Source organism: Macrosteles quadrilineatus, unplaced genomic scaffold (genome assembly GCF_028750875.1).
Source record: "Macrosteles quadrilineatus isolate MER2022 unplaced genomic scaffold, UCM_ALF_1.0 Scaffold_3__2_contigs__length_128488019, whole genome shotgun sequence".
Lineage (NCBI taxonomy): Eukaryota > Metazoa > Arthropoda > Insecta > Hemiptera > Cicadellidae > Macrosteles > Macrosteles quadrilineatus.
The window spans coordinates 33,724,530-33,737,961 of NW_026542596.1; the positions used below are offsets into that span (position 1 = coordinate 33,724,530).

Here is a 13,432-nt window from a genome sequence, read left to right on the forward strand (position 1 = left end):
TTTATAGTATTATTTGTTTAAGTAATATCGGAAGACGATCTTTTAAGCTTTAATGTAGGCCTGAACGTCCAAAATGAAAAATCACTTCAAAGCTGTACACTTTGATAATATATTTTTAGTAGTGCAATGGCCAATCTCATCGTATTAAAAATACCGATTGAGGGGTTCGGCCACTAAAAAAAAATCTTAAATATGGGTTTAGTTTTTAGCAAATTTCTACCAGTCATTAAAAAGTAAAAAAACACTGTTTTTGCCTGTTTGCCTGTTTTTGTTCAGGCTAGTAAAAAGGACGAAAAAAATGTTTTTAAAACTTCCTTTCCATTTAATACATTTAAAAAAAGATAACCACCAAATTACAATATTTATAGAATTTTCACTTACGGACTACAACATTTGACATTGTAAGTGAATTGGTGTTAAAAAACCAAACAAACCTTTTACGAAACAGATTTGCCTCCGATGTTGTATTTTTTAGATTATTAGTATGTTATACTTTTACTTAGGGACGATTGTGTTAAACAATAACACACTTTCAATTGTGTTTAAAGATGCATGTAGTTTAATTTGTTAATTTAACTTTGACCGTTCGTCATACACTTTCAAGCTTTGCTTGATAGAGGTGGTAAATATGTGTTAACTATTTTTTTAATTATCTTTACAATCCTAACTTTTACAGCTTTATCTGAATGTCTTTAAATTGTTTAAGTTGAGTAACATGTATTTATTACTTGGAGGAATTAGTACATTGCTCTTACTTCAGCGATGTCCAAAATTCAACATACATTAATTTTCTGTCATATCGATAGATGGCAATGATTGTAACAAATTCCATAAACAACTTGTTCAGCATTGTACGTGTAAAGTAAATTAAAATACGTCTAATATCACTTGAAATACATACAGTATATACACTTATACTGTTAACTCACAAGACGGTAAATAAATATAAAATATGTTTTGTCATATTTAGATAGGTAATTCACTTATTCGATCTGATTATGATTGTAGTGTCCAATCGAAATCGATCACCACTTACCATATTCTATATGTATTTACCGTCTTGTGAGTTAAAAGTAAATATACATTTCAAGTGTTATTAGACTTATTTTTACTTTCCGTAGATTTGCTAACAAAAAAGTGGCGGGTTATGCACCAAACGAATTTATTTTATCAGCTATCAATTTGAAAAATATAAATCCTGAGTCTCAACTACCTCTTAAACTTATTGTTGAACCTGTGTTTACTCTCTGCACAGAGAAGTGTGTCTTACTTCTCTGTGTTCTAAGCACATAGAGGGTGCCATTGCTGTATTTGCTCCATGGGACTGGCGAACGCAGTGTTCCAGTGGGTCAGTGTATTGCCACGTGCGAACATGTACGATCCAAGCACTAGCTTTCCGATCTCTTTATCTGAAATTAAAAGATTGTTAAAATTAAATACATTTAACAAAGTAAAAATTAAAGTTATTGATATAAATAACTTTTTTGTGAAATTCTTGAAGGTGTAAGCTCAGCATGTTGTTAGGAAGTAAGTTGTAACGGGCCAGAATCCTGGATTGTTCTTTTGTTTTGAAAAGGTTGCGGTTTTTTGCCATTAAATATTGTTGAGGGGTTTACATTGCATGCATATACATGTATATGCATGCAATGCAATTACTACGCCATCCAGCTTTTACGTTATCCATGGCATCATCTAGCTTTGATGTATTTTGCAAAACATGCCATGTAGCAAGCAGCTAGATTAATTATATAAGGCAAAAAGCGGACAAATACTCAAAACGAAAAATATTTGCAAGGATGTTATTGATATGTCGATGGTAGATACCGATGTTCATTTACTGCTCATCCCTCCTATAGCCTTACCTTTGCCGTAGCTGGCACCTGCCTGGTAGACTTGTAGTATCACACTGGTCACGTCCATGTTGGATGAGGGGACGCTGAAGTTGAACCCCTGAGAATACTTGGGACAGTCAGCGCCCCTAGCGGTGGTGGTGCGCTTCACTTTGACAGTCCGGTAATGTTGGTTCAGCGTCAGACGCACATAACTGTCCTGCTTTTCGTCTGGAAACTGTACAGTCAAATATTAAAATGGTTAGGATTTCAATTGGAAACATAATTAACATGTGAAAAGTTAAAAAAATATGTTTATCGTAAAGATTTCAAATAATGGAGAACTTCGTGAAATTGCGTGTGCCTGCTGGAAACTAGTCCCTTTTGCAAAGGTGTTTTTTGTTAACTATCTTTGGAAGTACAGGATTTTTCCCAACGAGGAAATTTTGTACTATTTAGCTAACTTTACAAACAAGTTATTGTAAACAGCATTCAAAAACATTTACTCGTAATATAAAACGTCATTAAATTCAAATGGGCCTTATATATTAAATTTAGAGGTGAATAATCACTAAGAGATTACTTTTAGGATGTAATATTACTAACTAAATATAACAACCGTTACCTTGAGATTTTTAGCTTCCAAGACAGAAACTGTGAGTCTATGACTGTTCTCGTTGTAAAGCAGTGATACCAACATTTCCCCCAGGTCTGAGATTGAGTCTACTGTGTCCTGTAAAATAAATTGAAACTTGATTGGAACTGCGTGCTCTTAGGTAATCTTAGATTGTTTCAGGTTTTAGCTTATTTATAGAGTAGTTGCCAATCTATTAATGGGTAAAATAGTATAAAATTGATAGTATAAAAACATTGATTTTCATTAGGTACCCGTTATATAAAAACATATAGCATTTTTTTAAAGATTTACATTAGATTATTATAGATATTTTGTTACTGCACTAAGCTGAGTTTGTATGTAATGGAGGGTATGCTATTTTTCTCAAACTACCTGATTTTCAATCTGTAGCTATTTTTAAAATTCACATTAGAGTGAATTTTCAAAATTTGTCAAGAATGTGTTTGGTTATAGCACACGAGCTTTACTTTTTACAGACATTATTTCAGAGTGTATTTATTTGCTTTATACAGTATATTAAAACTGTTTTCTCTGAAAAAGGATTAGATTTTATCCAAACCTAACAAATAAAGTGTTATTTCATTAGCAATATATGATCAGTTTCCTACTCATAATATTTCGTAATAACCATCATAATTTATCCTTATAACCCCCTCTAATACAAGGCCGTGTTGAGACAAAAAGTGGCAACACCGCAGACCCGGCCTTCCGAAACAGCTGATACTTTAATTCATAATGGAGAGACTGGGCAATTTTTGTATTCTTTTACGTTTACGTTTTTTATTACTGTTCTTCCCATGACAATCATTGCAACAGATATTCCAGCCTATTATAGGTCGGCCGGTGCGACGTTGCCACACACGAATGCCACGGCCTTGTATTAAAGGAGGCTATGCCACGATACAAGCAAACGAAAACTATTTTAGAACTTTCACACTACTCCTCTAGTTTGGATAAATTCTTAATTTGCATTCATTCTACGTTAACTCGGGTCACCATTTCATTTCCAAAGAGTAAAGAGAAAAAGAGTCAAATTATAAGCCCTCGGCAATTTTCAGCAACTATTTACGACTTAATTTTTTCCGTGTATCCAGCTCAAACAGAGTGTACATTGTAACACAAACGCGCCCTTCTGAAGACGCACAAGCCTTTACAACTGCACAGAAGAGCTATGTAAAATGAAAGCTTGTGCTGTAAACTGTGAGATAAGCTTGTGCTGTAAACTGTGAGATAAGCTTGTGCTGTAAGCTGTGAGATACGCTTGTGCTGTAAGCTGTGAGATACGCTTGTGCTGTAAACTGTGAGATAAGCTTGTGCTGTAAGCTGTGAGATAAGCTTGTGCTGTAAACTGTGAGATAAGCTTGTGCTGTAAGCTGTGAGATACGCTTGTGCTGTAAGCTGTGAGATACGCTTGTGCTGTAAACTGTGAGATAAGCTTGTGCTGTACCTCACCTTGACCAGGTCCACCTTGTGCACGGTCAGTTCAGTGGCTGACGACTCTATAGCCGGATCTCTCAGAGGGAATGAGATGTGACCGATGACTCCTCGTCTACGAGTCCGGCCAGTGTCTGTCACACTCATACGTAGAGAGTGATCTAGTAGAGAGCTATATAAGATGAAAGCTTGTGCTGTATCTCACCTTGACCAGGTCCACCTTGTGCACGGTCAGTTCAGTGGCTGACGACTCAATAGTCAGATCTCTCAGAGGGAATGAGATGTGACCGATGACTCCTCGTCTACGAGTCCGGCCAGTGTCTGTCACACTCATACGTAGAGAGTGATCTAGTAGAGAGCTATATAAGATGAAAGCTTGTGCTGTACCTCACCTTGACCAGGTCCACCTTGTGCACGGTCAGTTCAGTGGCTGACGACTCTATAGCCGGATCTCTCAGAGGGAATGAGATGTGACCGATGACTCCTCGTCTACGAGTCCGGCCAGTGTCTGTCACACTCATACGTAGAGAGTGATCTGGTAGAGAGCTATATAAGATGAAAGCTTGTGCTGTACCTCACCTTGACCAGGTCCACCTTGTGCACGGTCAGTTCAGTGGCTGACGACTCTATAGTCAGATCTCTCAGAGGGAATGAGATGTGACCGATGACTCCTCGTCTACGAGTCCGGCCAGTGTCTGTCACACTCATACGTAGAGAGTGATCTGGTAGAGAGCTATGTAAGATGAAAGCTTGTGCTGTATCTCACCTTGACCAGGTCCACCTTGTGCACGGTCAGTTCAGTGGCTGACGACTCAATAGTCAGATCTCTCAGAGGGAATGAGATGTGACCGATGACTCCTCGTCTACGAGTCCGGCCAGTGTCTGTCACACTCATACGTAGAGAGTGATCTAGTAGAGAGCTATATAAGATGAAAGCTTGTGCTGTACCTCACCTTGACCAGGTCCACCTTGTGCACGGTCAGTTCAGTGGCTGACGACTCTATAGCCGGATCTCTCAGAGGGAATGAGATGTGACCGATGACTCCTCGTCTACGAGTCCGGCCAGTGTCTGTCACACTCATACGTAGAGAGTGATCTGGTAGAGAGCTATATAAGATGAAAGCTTGTGCTGTACCTCACCTTGACCAGGTCCACCTTGTGCACGGTCAGTTCAGTGGCTGACGACTCTATAGTCAGATCTCTCAGAGGGAATGAGATGTGACCGATGACTCCTCGTCTACGAGTCCGGCCAGTGTCTGTCACACTCATACGTAGAGAGTGATCTGGTAGAGAGCTATGTAAGATGAAAGCTTGTGCTGTATCTCACCTTGACCAGGTCCACCTTGTGCACGGTCAGTTCAGTGGCTGACGACTCAATAGTCAGATCTCTCAGAGGGAATGAGATGTGACCGATGACTCCTCGTCTACGAGTCCGGCCAGTGTCTGTCACACTCATACGTAGAGAGTGATCTAGTAGAGAGCTATATAAGATGAAAGCTTGTGCTGTATCTCACCTTGACCAGGTCCACCTTGTGCACGGTCAGTTCAGTGGCTGATGACTCTATAGCCAGATCTCTCAGAGGGAATGAGATGTGACCGATGACTCCTCGTCTACGAGTCCGGCCAGTGTCTGTCACACTCATACGTAGAGAGTGATCTGGTAGAGAGCTATGTAAGATGAAAGCTTGTGCTGTATCTCACCTTGACCAGGTCCACCTTGTGCACGGTCAGTTCAGTGGCTGATGACTCTATAGCCAGATCTCTCAGAGGGAATGAGATGTGACCGATGACTCCTCGTCTACGAGTCCGGCCAGTGTCTGTCACACTCATACGTAGAGAGTGATCTGGTAGAGAGCTATGTAAGATGAAAGCTTGTGCTGTATCTCACCTTGACCAGGTCCACCTTGTGCACGGTCAGTTCAGTGGCTGACGACTCAATAGTCAGATCTCTCAGAGGGAATGAGATGTGACCGATGACTCCTCGTCTACGAGTCCGGCCAGTGTCTGTCACACTCATACGTAGAGAGTGATCTGGTAGAGAGCTATGTAAGATGAAAGCTTGTGCTGTATCTCACCTTGACCAGGTCCACCTTGTGCACGGTCAGTTCAGTGGCTGACGACTCTATAGTCAGATCTCTCAGAGGGAATGAGATGTGACCGATGACTCCTCGTCTATGAGTCCGGCCAGTGTCTGTCACACTCATACGTAGAGAGTGATCTGGTAGAGAGCTATGTAAGATGAAAGCTTGTGCTGTATCTCACCTTGACCAGGTCCACCTTGTGCACGGTCAGTTCAGTGGCTGACGACTCTATAGCCAGATCTCTCAGAGGGAATGAGATGTGACCGATGACTCCTCGTCTACGAGTCCGGCCAGTGTCTGTCACACTCATACGTAGAGAGTGATCTAGTAGAGAGCTATGTAAGATGAAAGCTTGTGCTGTATCTCACCTTGACCAGGTCCACCTTGTGCACGGTCAGTTCAGTGGCTGACGACTCTATAGCCGGATCTCTCAGAGGGAATGAGATGTGACCGATGACTCCTCGTCTACGAGTCCGGCCAGTGTCTGTCACACTCATACGTAGAGAGTGATCTAGTAGAGAGCTATATAAGATGAAAGCTTGTGCTGTATCTCACCTTGACCAGGTCCACCTTGTGCACGGTCAGTTCAGTGGCTGATGACTCTATAGCCAGATCTCTCAGAGGGAATGAGATGTGACCGATGACTCCTCGTCTACGAGTCCGGCCAGTGTCTGTCACACTCATACGTAGAGAGTGATCCGGTAACTCTCTCGGCGCCACCTGCAGAAACAGTCAAATTTGAGTAGGTAAAACTGGGTCAAAAACCAACACACACTTTGTTATAAGCCAATAACCAATTAATAAAGCTTGACATCGGTAGGAAAACGACGCTTATAAATACAGGTTAAAATTACGGTTTAAAATAGATGGAGATGTCTTATAGTTAAGTGTTTAAACTCACTACGATTCAAGAGCTAAGGAAAACCCTCCAGTCTTGCAATAAAAACACGTAGCTATAGGAAATTTAAGTCCATCTCAACATTTTTATCTATCTTCAGTAAAAAGTAGCAAACATTTTCGAGAAACGTATTCAGGGTGTTCATAAAGGGGTGTCACAAACTTTAGGGGCTAATAGTACTAATGAGTCTAAACAAACAAACAAATCATATGACCATAGGCCGAACAAAAATTTGTTTAGCCGATAGCTGCCATTTTGTACTTGTTTAAAAACAATTTATATCTCAAGAACTATTCTAGCTACGGAAACCAAACTTAAAGTAAACTAGCACATATATTTATTGTGCCAAGAGGCAATTTAAAAACACATAATTATGTTATTTTCTTTTAAGTTAACAAAATGGTGGCCATTTAAAACTTTTAAATTTAAATTACTAGAATATGGCTGAATTTATAAAATAATGTCAAGTAGACTTTTATTTAGCATTTCTAATTCCCTATCAAACGATACCAAATTTAAAAAGATTGAATGTAAAATAGCTGAACTATCTAAGTTTTTAGTTGTAAATGAAGCAAACCTTAATTTAGAATAGCTTAGTATTATTCTACCCCATTTTACAACTAAAAAAGTGATATTTCAGCTATTTTTATTAGATTTTTTGAACTGGCATCGATTGATAGGGGATTAAAAATTCTAAATAAAGGTGTTCCTGAATTTTTATTTTTTAATCAGCCATATTTTTGTAATTTAAGTTTAAATATTTTAAATGGCCACCATTTTGTTAATTTAAGGAACCACCAAACCTAACCGTCATTAATAAAGTTATAAACTGAAAATTTTTCAGAAACAATATTTTATCCGTTTGCAAACAAATATGATATACAAGTGTTGTATATGAAATTATATACAATTTTACGGTCCCCAATCTGTGAGCAAATTTATTATAATGTGCCTAATAATTTAAGTGGCCTACTAAATTATTTATAAAAAATGTAACCTCAGTACTAAGCTATTTTTGTACGGAAACAAGCTTGTAATCAAATTATTAATATATATTTACCTGAAAAATAAATGTTTCGTCGTAATAGGGGTTGCAGGTTTTTTTCTTCTGCCTCGATTGCTGATATCGCCTTCCATTTGGAGTGACCCATACCCTAGAAAAAAATACCAGTTACTATTCGTTACTGTATTGTTGCCTATACAGGTTGTTGTTAACCTAAGTAGTGCCCAACTTGTCTGGGAGTTACAGAGAGCACAATAATACATGTCACAGCACAAAACTCCATTGTGAAGATCGAGAAATGGAGCGTTTCAGTCCGCAAAATTACACTTCAACTCCCGTCACTACTTGTACAGAAATGTTGAGAAATCCTAATATGCCACAAAAATCATTGCTTCGATGTAAATTTGGGTTTAACAGGTAGAATCAGTTGAATATCTATTTATGTCAACATAAGTGGGGTTTTTATTTAGTATAATGTATAAGCTGTCTCGTTTACATTCTAATTATTTTTTTTCTAGAAAACATTTTTATTTATGACTTAACCACGAATATACTGTATTACGCTAGATAAATCATTAGTCTCTTGGGTCTGATGATGATTGGAGTGCCCAATCGAAATCGATCACTACTAACCATATTTTTTATGTGTTAACCATCTCGTGAGTTAACAGTATACGTGTAGATATAAATTCCTACGTTCTAAAATTTTAAACCAGTTTCAAAATTTACATTGTAATTAAAAGTCTACTTTACTATGGGTGTCTTTATAGTGAAACATGAACAAAGACAATAATGAGGGAGGATCTAATATGCATCTTTATTTATAGGATAAATTAACGTAGCTTAGTGATAGAGGGCTTTGTTTAATCATAATACTGTCCTGTCAGTAAAGAGGGTATATTATTCCTGTAGTATTAATTAAAGCTGGGTTTAATTAATACATCTCCTTAGAAAATCTTCATTAAGCTATCAAGTATCAGTATCAGGTATCAGTTCAGGATTTGAGCTCAGATTTATTAGTTAATTACGTTTCGTATAAGTTATCTTTGCAAAATAAAATATTGCGATTGATTTAATATGTGTATTTTATTTGATTTTAGATAAGGTCATTTTTGACAAAATCCAATTATTAAATTTTAATTTTATTATATATTTCTTTCAAATGCTTATTGATTTTTGTACATTAGCCAATGAGTACGTAGTTACGTGTAAAATGCCACTGGCGTAGAAAAAAATCAGAACACTGAGAATCAACTCTTCAGGCGGTAGCAGCGACAGGACGCCGACGGCAATGTTAGTTGGGTAGTGTACTTTGTGTAGGTTAAATGTTGCTTGCTGGGCAGGTATGGTATAATGCAGTCGTGTTGGGTGCAAGTTCTTAAACACTTCTTAGATAAATATTAAACTAATTAAACCATTTTAGCAGAATGTTTTTTACATATTTAATAGACAGATTTTGTTGAACACATTAAACCAGTGGTCTAACAATTCCGCAATGAAATTCTCTAAATTTACTTGAGCATTATCTAGTCAGAATATAACGTTTTAATTTCCATTTAAATTCTATCAAAGTATAAAGTTGTCATACCACAGGAAACAAAAATCTAGATTGCCAAAAAATGAAGAAATATGTAGTATTATAATATGACAGTACATAAATCATCATAATGTTCCAATACAAACATATTTTTTATTTTACTAAAAATAATTTACGACCAAGTCTACTCGTGAGTATTTAACTCTTTTAACTACGCTCGAAATTCTAAATAAAATTATATTTCATTTTAAATATAATTTTAATACACAATTTATTCAAAATAATGAGATAATTGTATTGTAGTAATAACAGTATGAAAGCCAGTGTTTGGTGGGAGTAGCATCCAGTTAGCTCGAGTTTATATTGTTTACCTGCTCTCACAGGTAACATTGGGGCTTTGTTTGTACGACGTGGGCGTTGGGAATAACAGTAAAATAACAAACAAATATCTGTCATGGGAGTTTTTAAACTGACTGGTAAATTTAAATTGATTATATTTGAAATTTTTTACAAATATATAGTGTAGTTATAAATTGAATATGATTCTTAAGATACCATTATTTGCCGGGACGTGCCAACACCTGGTTAATTTATGATATATCATACAATAACATGTAAGAATTATGCTATTATTACATTACTTAGAGTTAATTTAAACGTTTGGTACAGTAAATCTTTCAAAATTAGTTAATGTAGTTGTCATTATGATACTTAATTCACATATATTAACTTGTATGTGTCTTTCTTATCAACGTATTATTATTTTTTTAATGTATTAATGTAAATACTTTTGACTACCAAATCTATAACATTGATGACGATTGTCCTCAAACTCCATGAATTTTGAAATTTATGGTGTTTCTATAACTGTATAAAACAGTATGTCTTTTGTGTAAATAAAGAAAAGAGGGTAATTAACGAGAGATGAAAAATAAGCTAATCCTCGTTTAATAACTTAAATGTTTTTAAAGCACTTGCGTATTAGTTAAAACATTGTGCTTGGAAACGTTAGATTATCAGATTACAATTTTTATTTTTACCCGTTTATATTTTCTACTTACAGAAATAAATTGTTAAAATGTATAAATCAGTAGCCGTATACTTGTTCAATTATATAGTATCTATTATAGTCCGTTTACAAAATAAGGCGGTAAAAGGTAAAGGTTTCATGGATTAGAACTTTTAAATCCATACATCAGCCAACAAGCAGTAGGCTGTTGTTTCCACGTTAAGGTGTTGTAGAGGGGATGGAATCTCTTACCCCCAAAAAACCTAAATTTTGTGAAAGTAGTATACTTCTTTGCAATAATATTTTTAAATTATTTTGATTTTTAGCATGTCTACGACTTACCTGACTACAGGGTCGCAGTTGTTGGCGGTACCCACTGTGCGGCTGGGGAGGTTTTTTACTTTGAGCAGAGACACCAGCAACTTCTCTGACCCCGCGTCATACCTCAAGGAGAACCACACTCTCCCAAGGTGTCCCTCGGGGTAGTCCAGGTCCTCCTCGAAGTTGAGAGTTCCCTGGTACAACGCCGGGTCTATCATCCCTAGTCCGTAGCTGCCTAACAGACAGAGGAAGGTTACGACGACTATGGAGTAGATATACAACTACAGTGGTTATTGAAAATTGTTTAGAAGTAACTAACGTAAGTTGTGTTCAAATGTTAGATTTCTTTTCTAAAAGTCTTTTTTTCTTCCAAGCTCAAGTCAACTGACATACATTTGGAAAATATTTTTGGAGGATCCAGTGAACGCAAATATAATACCAGTGTACACAATAGTGTCGCGCTCAATACTAAATGTAAAAACAAACTTTGTAACTCTTTCTGTAATCTTGTCTTTATGATTTAAAATAGTATACTAAGGCAGGAAAATCAAGTAAAAAAGATAGTAAAAGGGCCGGAAAATCAAGTTGTTCCGGAATGCTAATGATTCAAACTCAAGATAACAAGTATATTTTCAGTATCATAGTCTTAGAAATTGTTACCATTAAACAAAATTTAAATTGCCTTGATGCATAGAAATTATTTTTTAAACACCTTGCAGTACTGTAGAGTGGAAGAGGAGAGTATTTGGAGAGTATGGGCTCCTGTTGGTGTGTAGCAAAATCGCACCTGCCCCATTACCATGGTAATAACAGTCCGGGGACATTGAGCCCGCGGGAGTCCGGCACTACTGAGAGGACATTGAGCACCTCAGTGTGAGTAAATAGATGTTTATCTTCTCCCCACATAAACAAACAAACTAACTAACACGAACTAACAAACGTGTGAAAACACATAGCATTGCGCAGACGCTCCATTATGAGATAGTGCAACAGCTGTTTCAGTTGGCCGGGCGTGCGGCGTTGCCACTTTTGCCTCGTCGTGGCCTTGTAGTAGAGTGGGCTATGATGATAGTTATTCCCTTTACCCTGCTGATCTATTCCTTTGTTGGAAGTGTAACGATTGAAGATGTAAATGTTAAAGGCAATTCCAAAGAAAAAACATTCATGCTAGAAATATCCAAAGGGTGTTTACAGTGATATTTCACTTTTTCCTAACTATGTGTAATTATGTGTCAGTTGATGCTTACTGAAAGAGTTTGACCGCTGTCCAGTAGCCCTGGGCACCAGCAGTGGAGGAGGTTCCCCCTCGCTATCTTCACTGTTGGCTGGTTCTCGCAGAAGTTCATCCAACGACTCAGAATGTCGCAGCTGCGGCAAGGCGAACTCTATGTCTTTGTTTCTGTCGAAGAAAACTGATTTTAAAACCTTAGACTACCTTAATTAAATTACGTAATAACCTATATCAAGTATTTTATAGTTCCAAAAGACATATTATTTTCTAAGAGGTTGGCCGTTGGTGGCTTTTTTACCTTGCATTTGCCCTTTAACATAGGTCACCGAGGACTGTGCATGGAACGTATCCAGCAAAGCAAGGATGAGCCGGTTCAATAAAAGGGTGAATTGTAACAAGGAAACAGTAAATAAACATGCCGTAATGCTCCTCTAGCATGACGTCATTGTAGGCGACGGCAGAGAAATCATCGTATGTGACGGCAATGACGTAATGATCAGCTGCTTTTAAGTTAGATACAACCAAATAAAATTAACAAAATTGTTAAATGTATGAGGTTAAAATTACAGTATGTTTAAATCTTTGTACTCTGGATGACAACACCATTATTATTACTGGGATAGGATACAGTTGATGTGTATGATATCTGACATTATAAAATTAACGGTGCGGCAAAATACAGTTTTTGCCTTGATGTTAATCATATTAGAAAGAAATAATTGTTGACAGGTACTGTGGCCTAGGGCTGTGGCAAGGTAAGAATTCGTAAATGGAAGTAGACTTTTGACCACAACCCCATTACTGTAAAATGGAAAACCCTTAACATATGTAGGTGTATTGTTTATAGTTGTACGCTTTATAACTGTACTGTTTAGAATTATATTGTCTCTGTGTGCGTTTGTATCTCTGTAGACTTACTACTTGGCCTTTAGCATAAAATATTCTCGAAAAATTATGATTTATTCATAAGCAATGTTATTGGTTGAAAGATTTTAATACAATCTCTATAAATTTCTTTCAGACCAAAAATGACAGGATGGTATGAAAAAACTAAAATGTATTTGCTTCCAAATGATAATTTAAAGTTCCACAGGAAGTTTGTAATTGCTATTGAATATTTTATGACACAAACGGAACAACAGGGTTCGTTCAGGAACGTATAATTAGAACTGAATCATGTTTTTGGAATGAACTCTTGTTTATATGCAGTGAAAAGTTATAAATATTAACGTTAAAGTTATAAATATCATATCATTGTTGATAATATGAGAGGGAAAAATCATATGATATTAATAACAAATTTTTTTTGTGAATCTACTGCTCAAAATCACTCACAAGGCACCTTAGACCAAGGCACTTTAGCATATGTTATGGATGATCAGCTAAAATAATTTACTAGTGAAATACTAATATTAATCCTAATGATAGATGTTTGTAAAACCATAAGAATAA

General features: G+C 36.8%; 1 protein-coding gene across 1 annotated transcript in view; it reads right to left on the reverse strand.

Annotated features, from left to right (window-relative positions):
• Positions 1-293: 293 nt before the first annotated feature.
• LOC128990110 (synaptotagmin-15-like) overlaps positions 294-13,432 on the reverse strand; it is a 30,120-nt gene continuing 16,981 nt past the window's right edge. The window contains exons 4-10 of the mRNA XM_054412363.1: positions 11,997-12,148; positions 10,771-10,984; positions 7,940-8,033; positions 6,537-6,701; positions 2,455-2,562; positions 1,863-2,067; positions 294-1,409 (exon numbers count right to left, since the gene is read on the reverse strand). Coding sequence (XP_054268338.1) covers positions 1,282-1,409; positions 1,863-2,067; positions 2,455-2,562; positions 6,537-6,701; positions 7,940-8,033; positions 10,771-10,984; positions 11,997-12,148 — 1,066 coding nt within the window. The 3' untranslated portion in view covers positions 294-1,281. The remainder of the gene's footprint in view (positions 1,410-1,862; positions 2,068-2,454; positions 2,563-6,536; positions 6,702-7,939; positions 8,034-10,770; positions 10,985-11,996; positions 12,149-13,432) is intronic.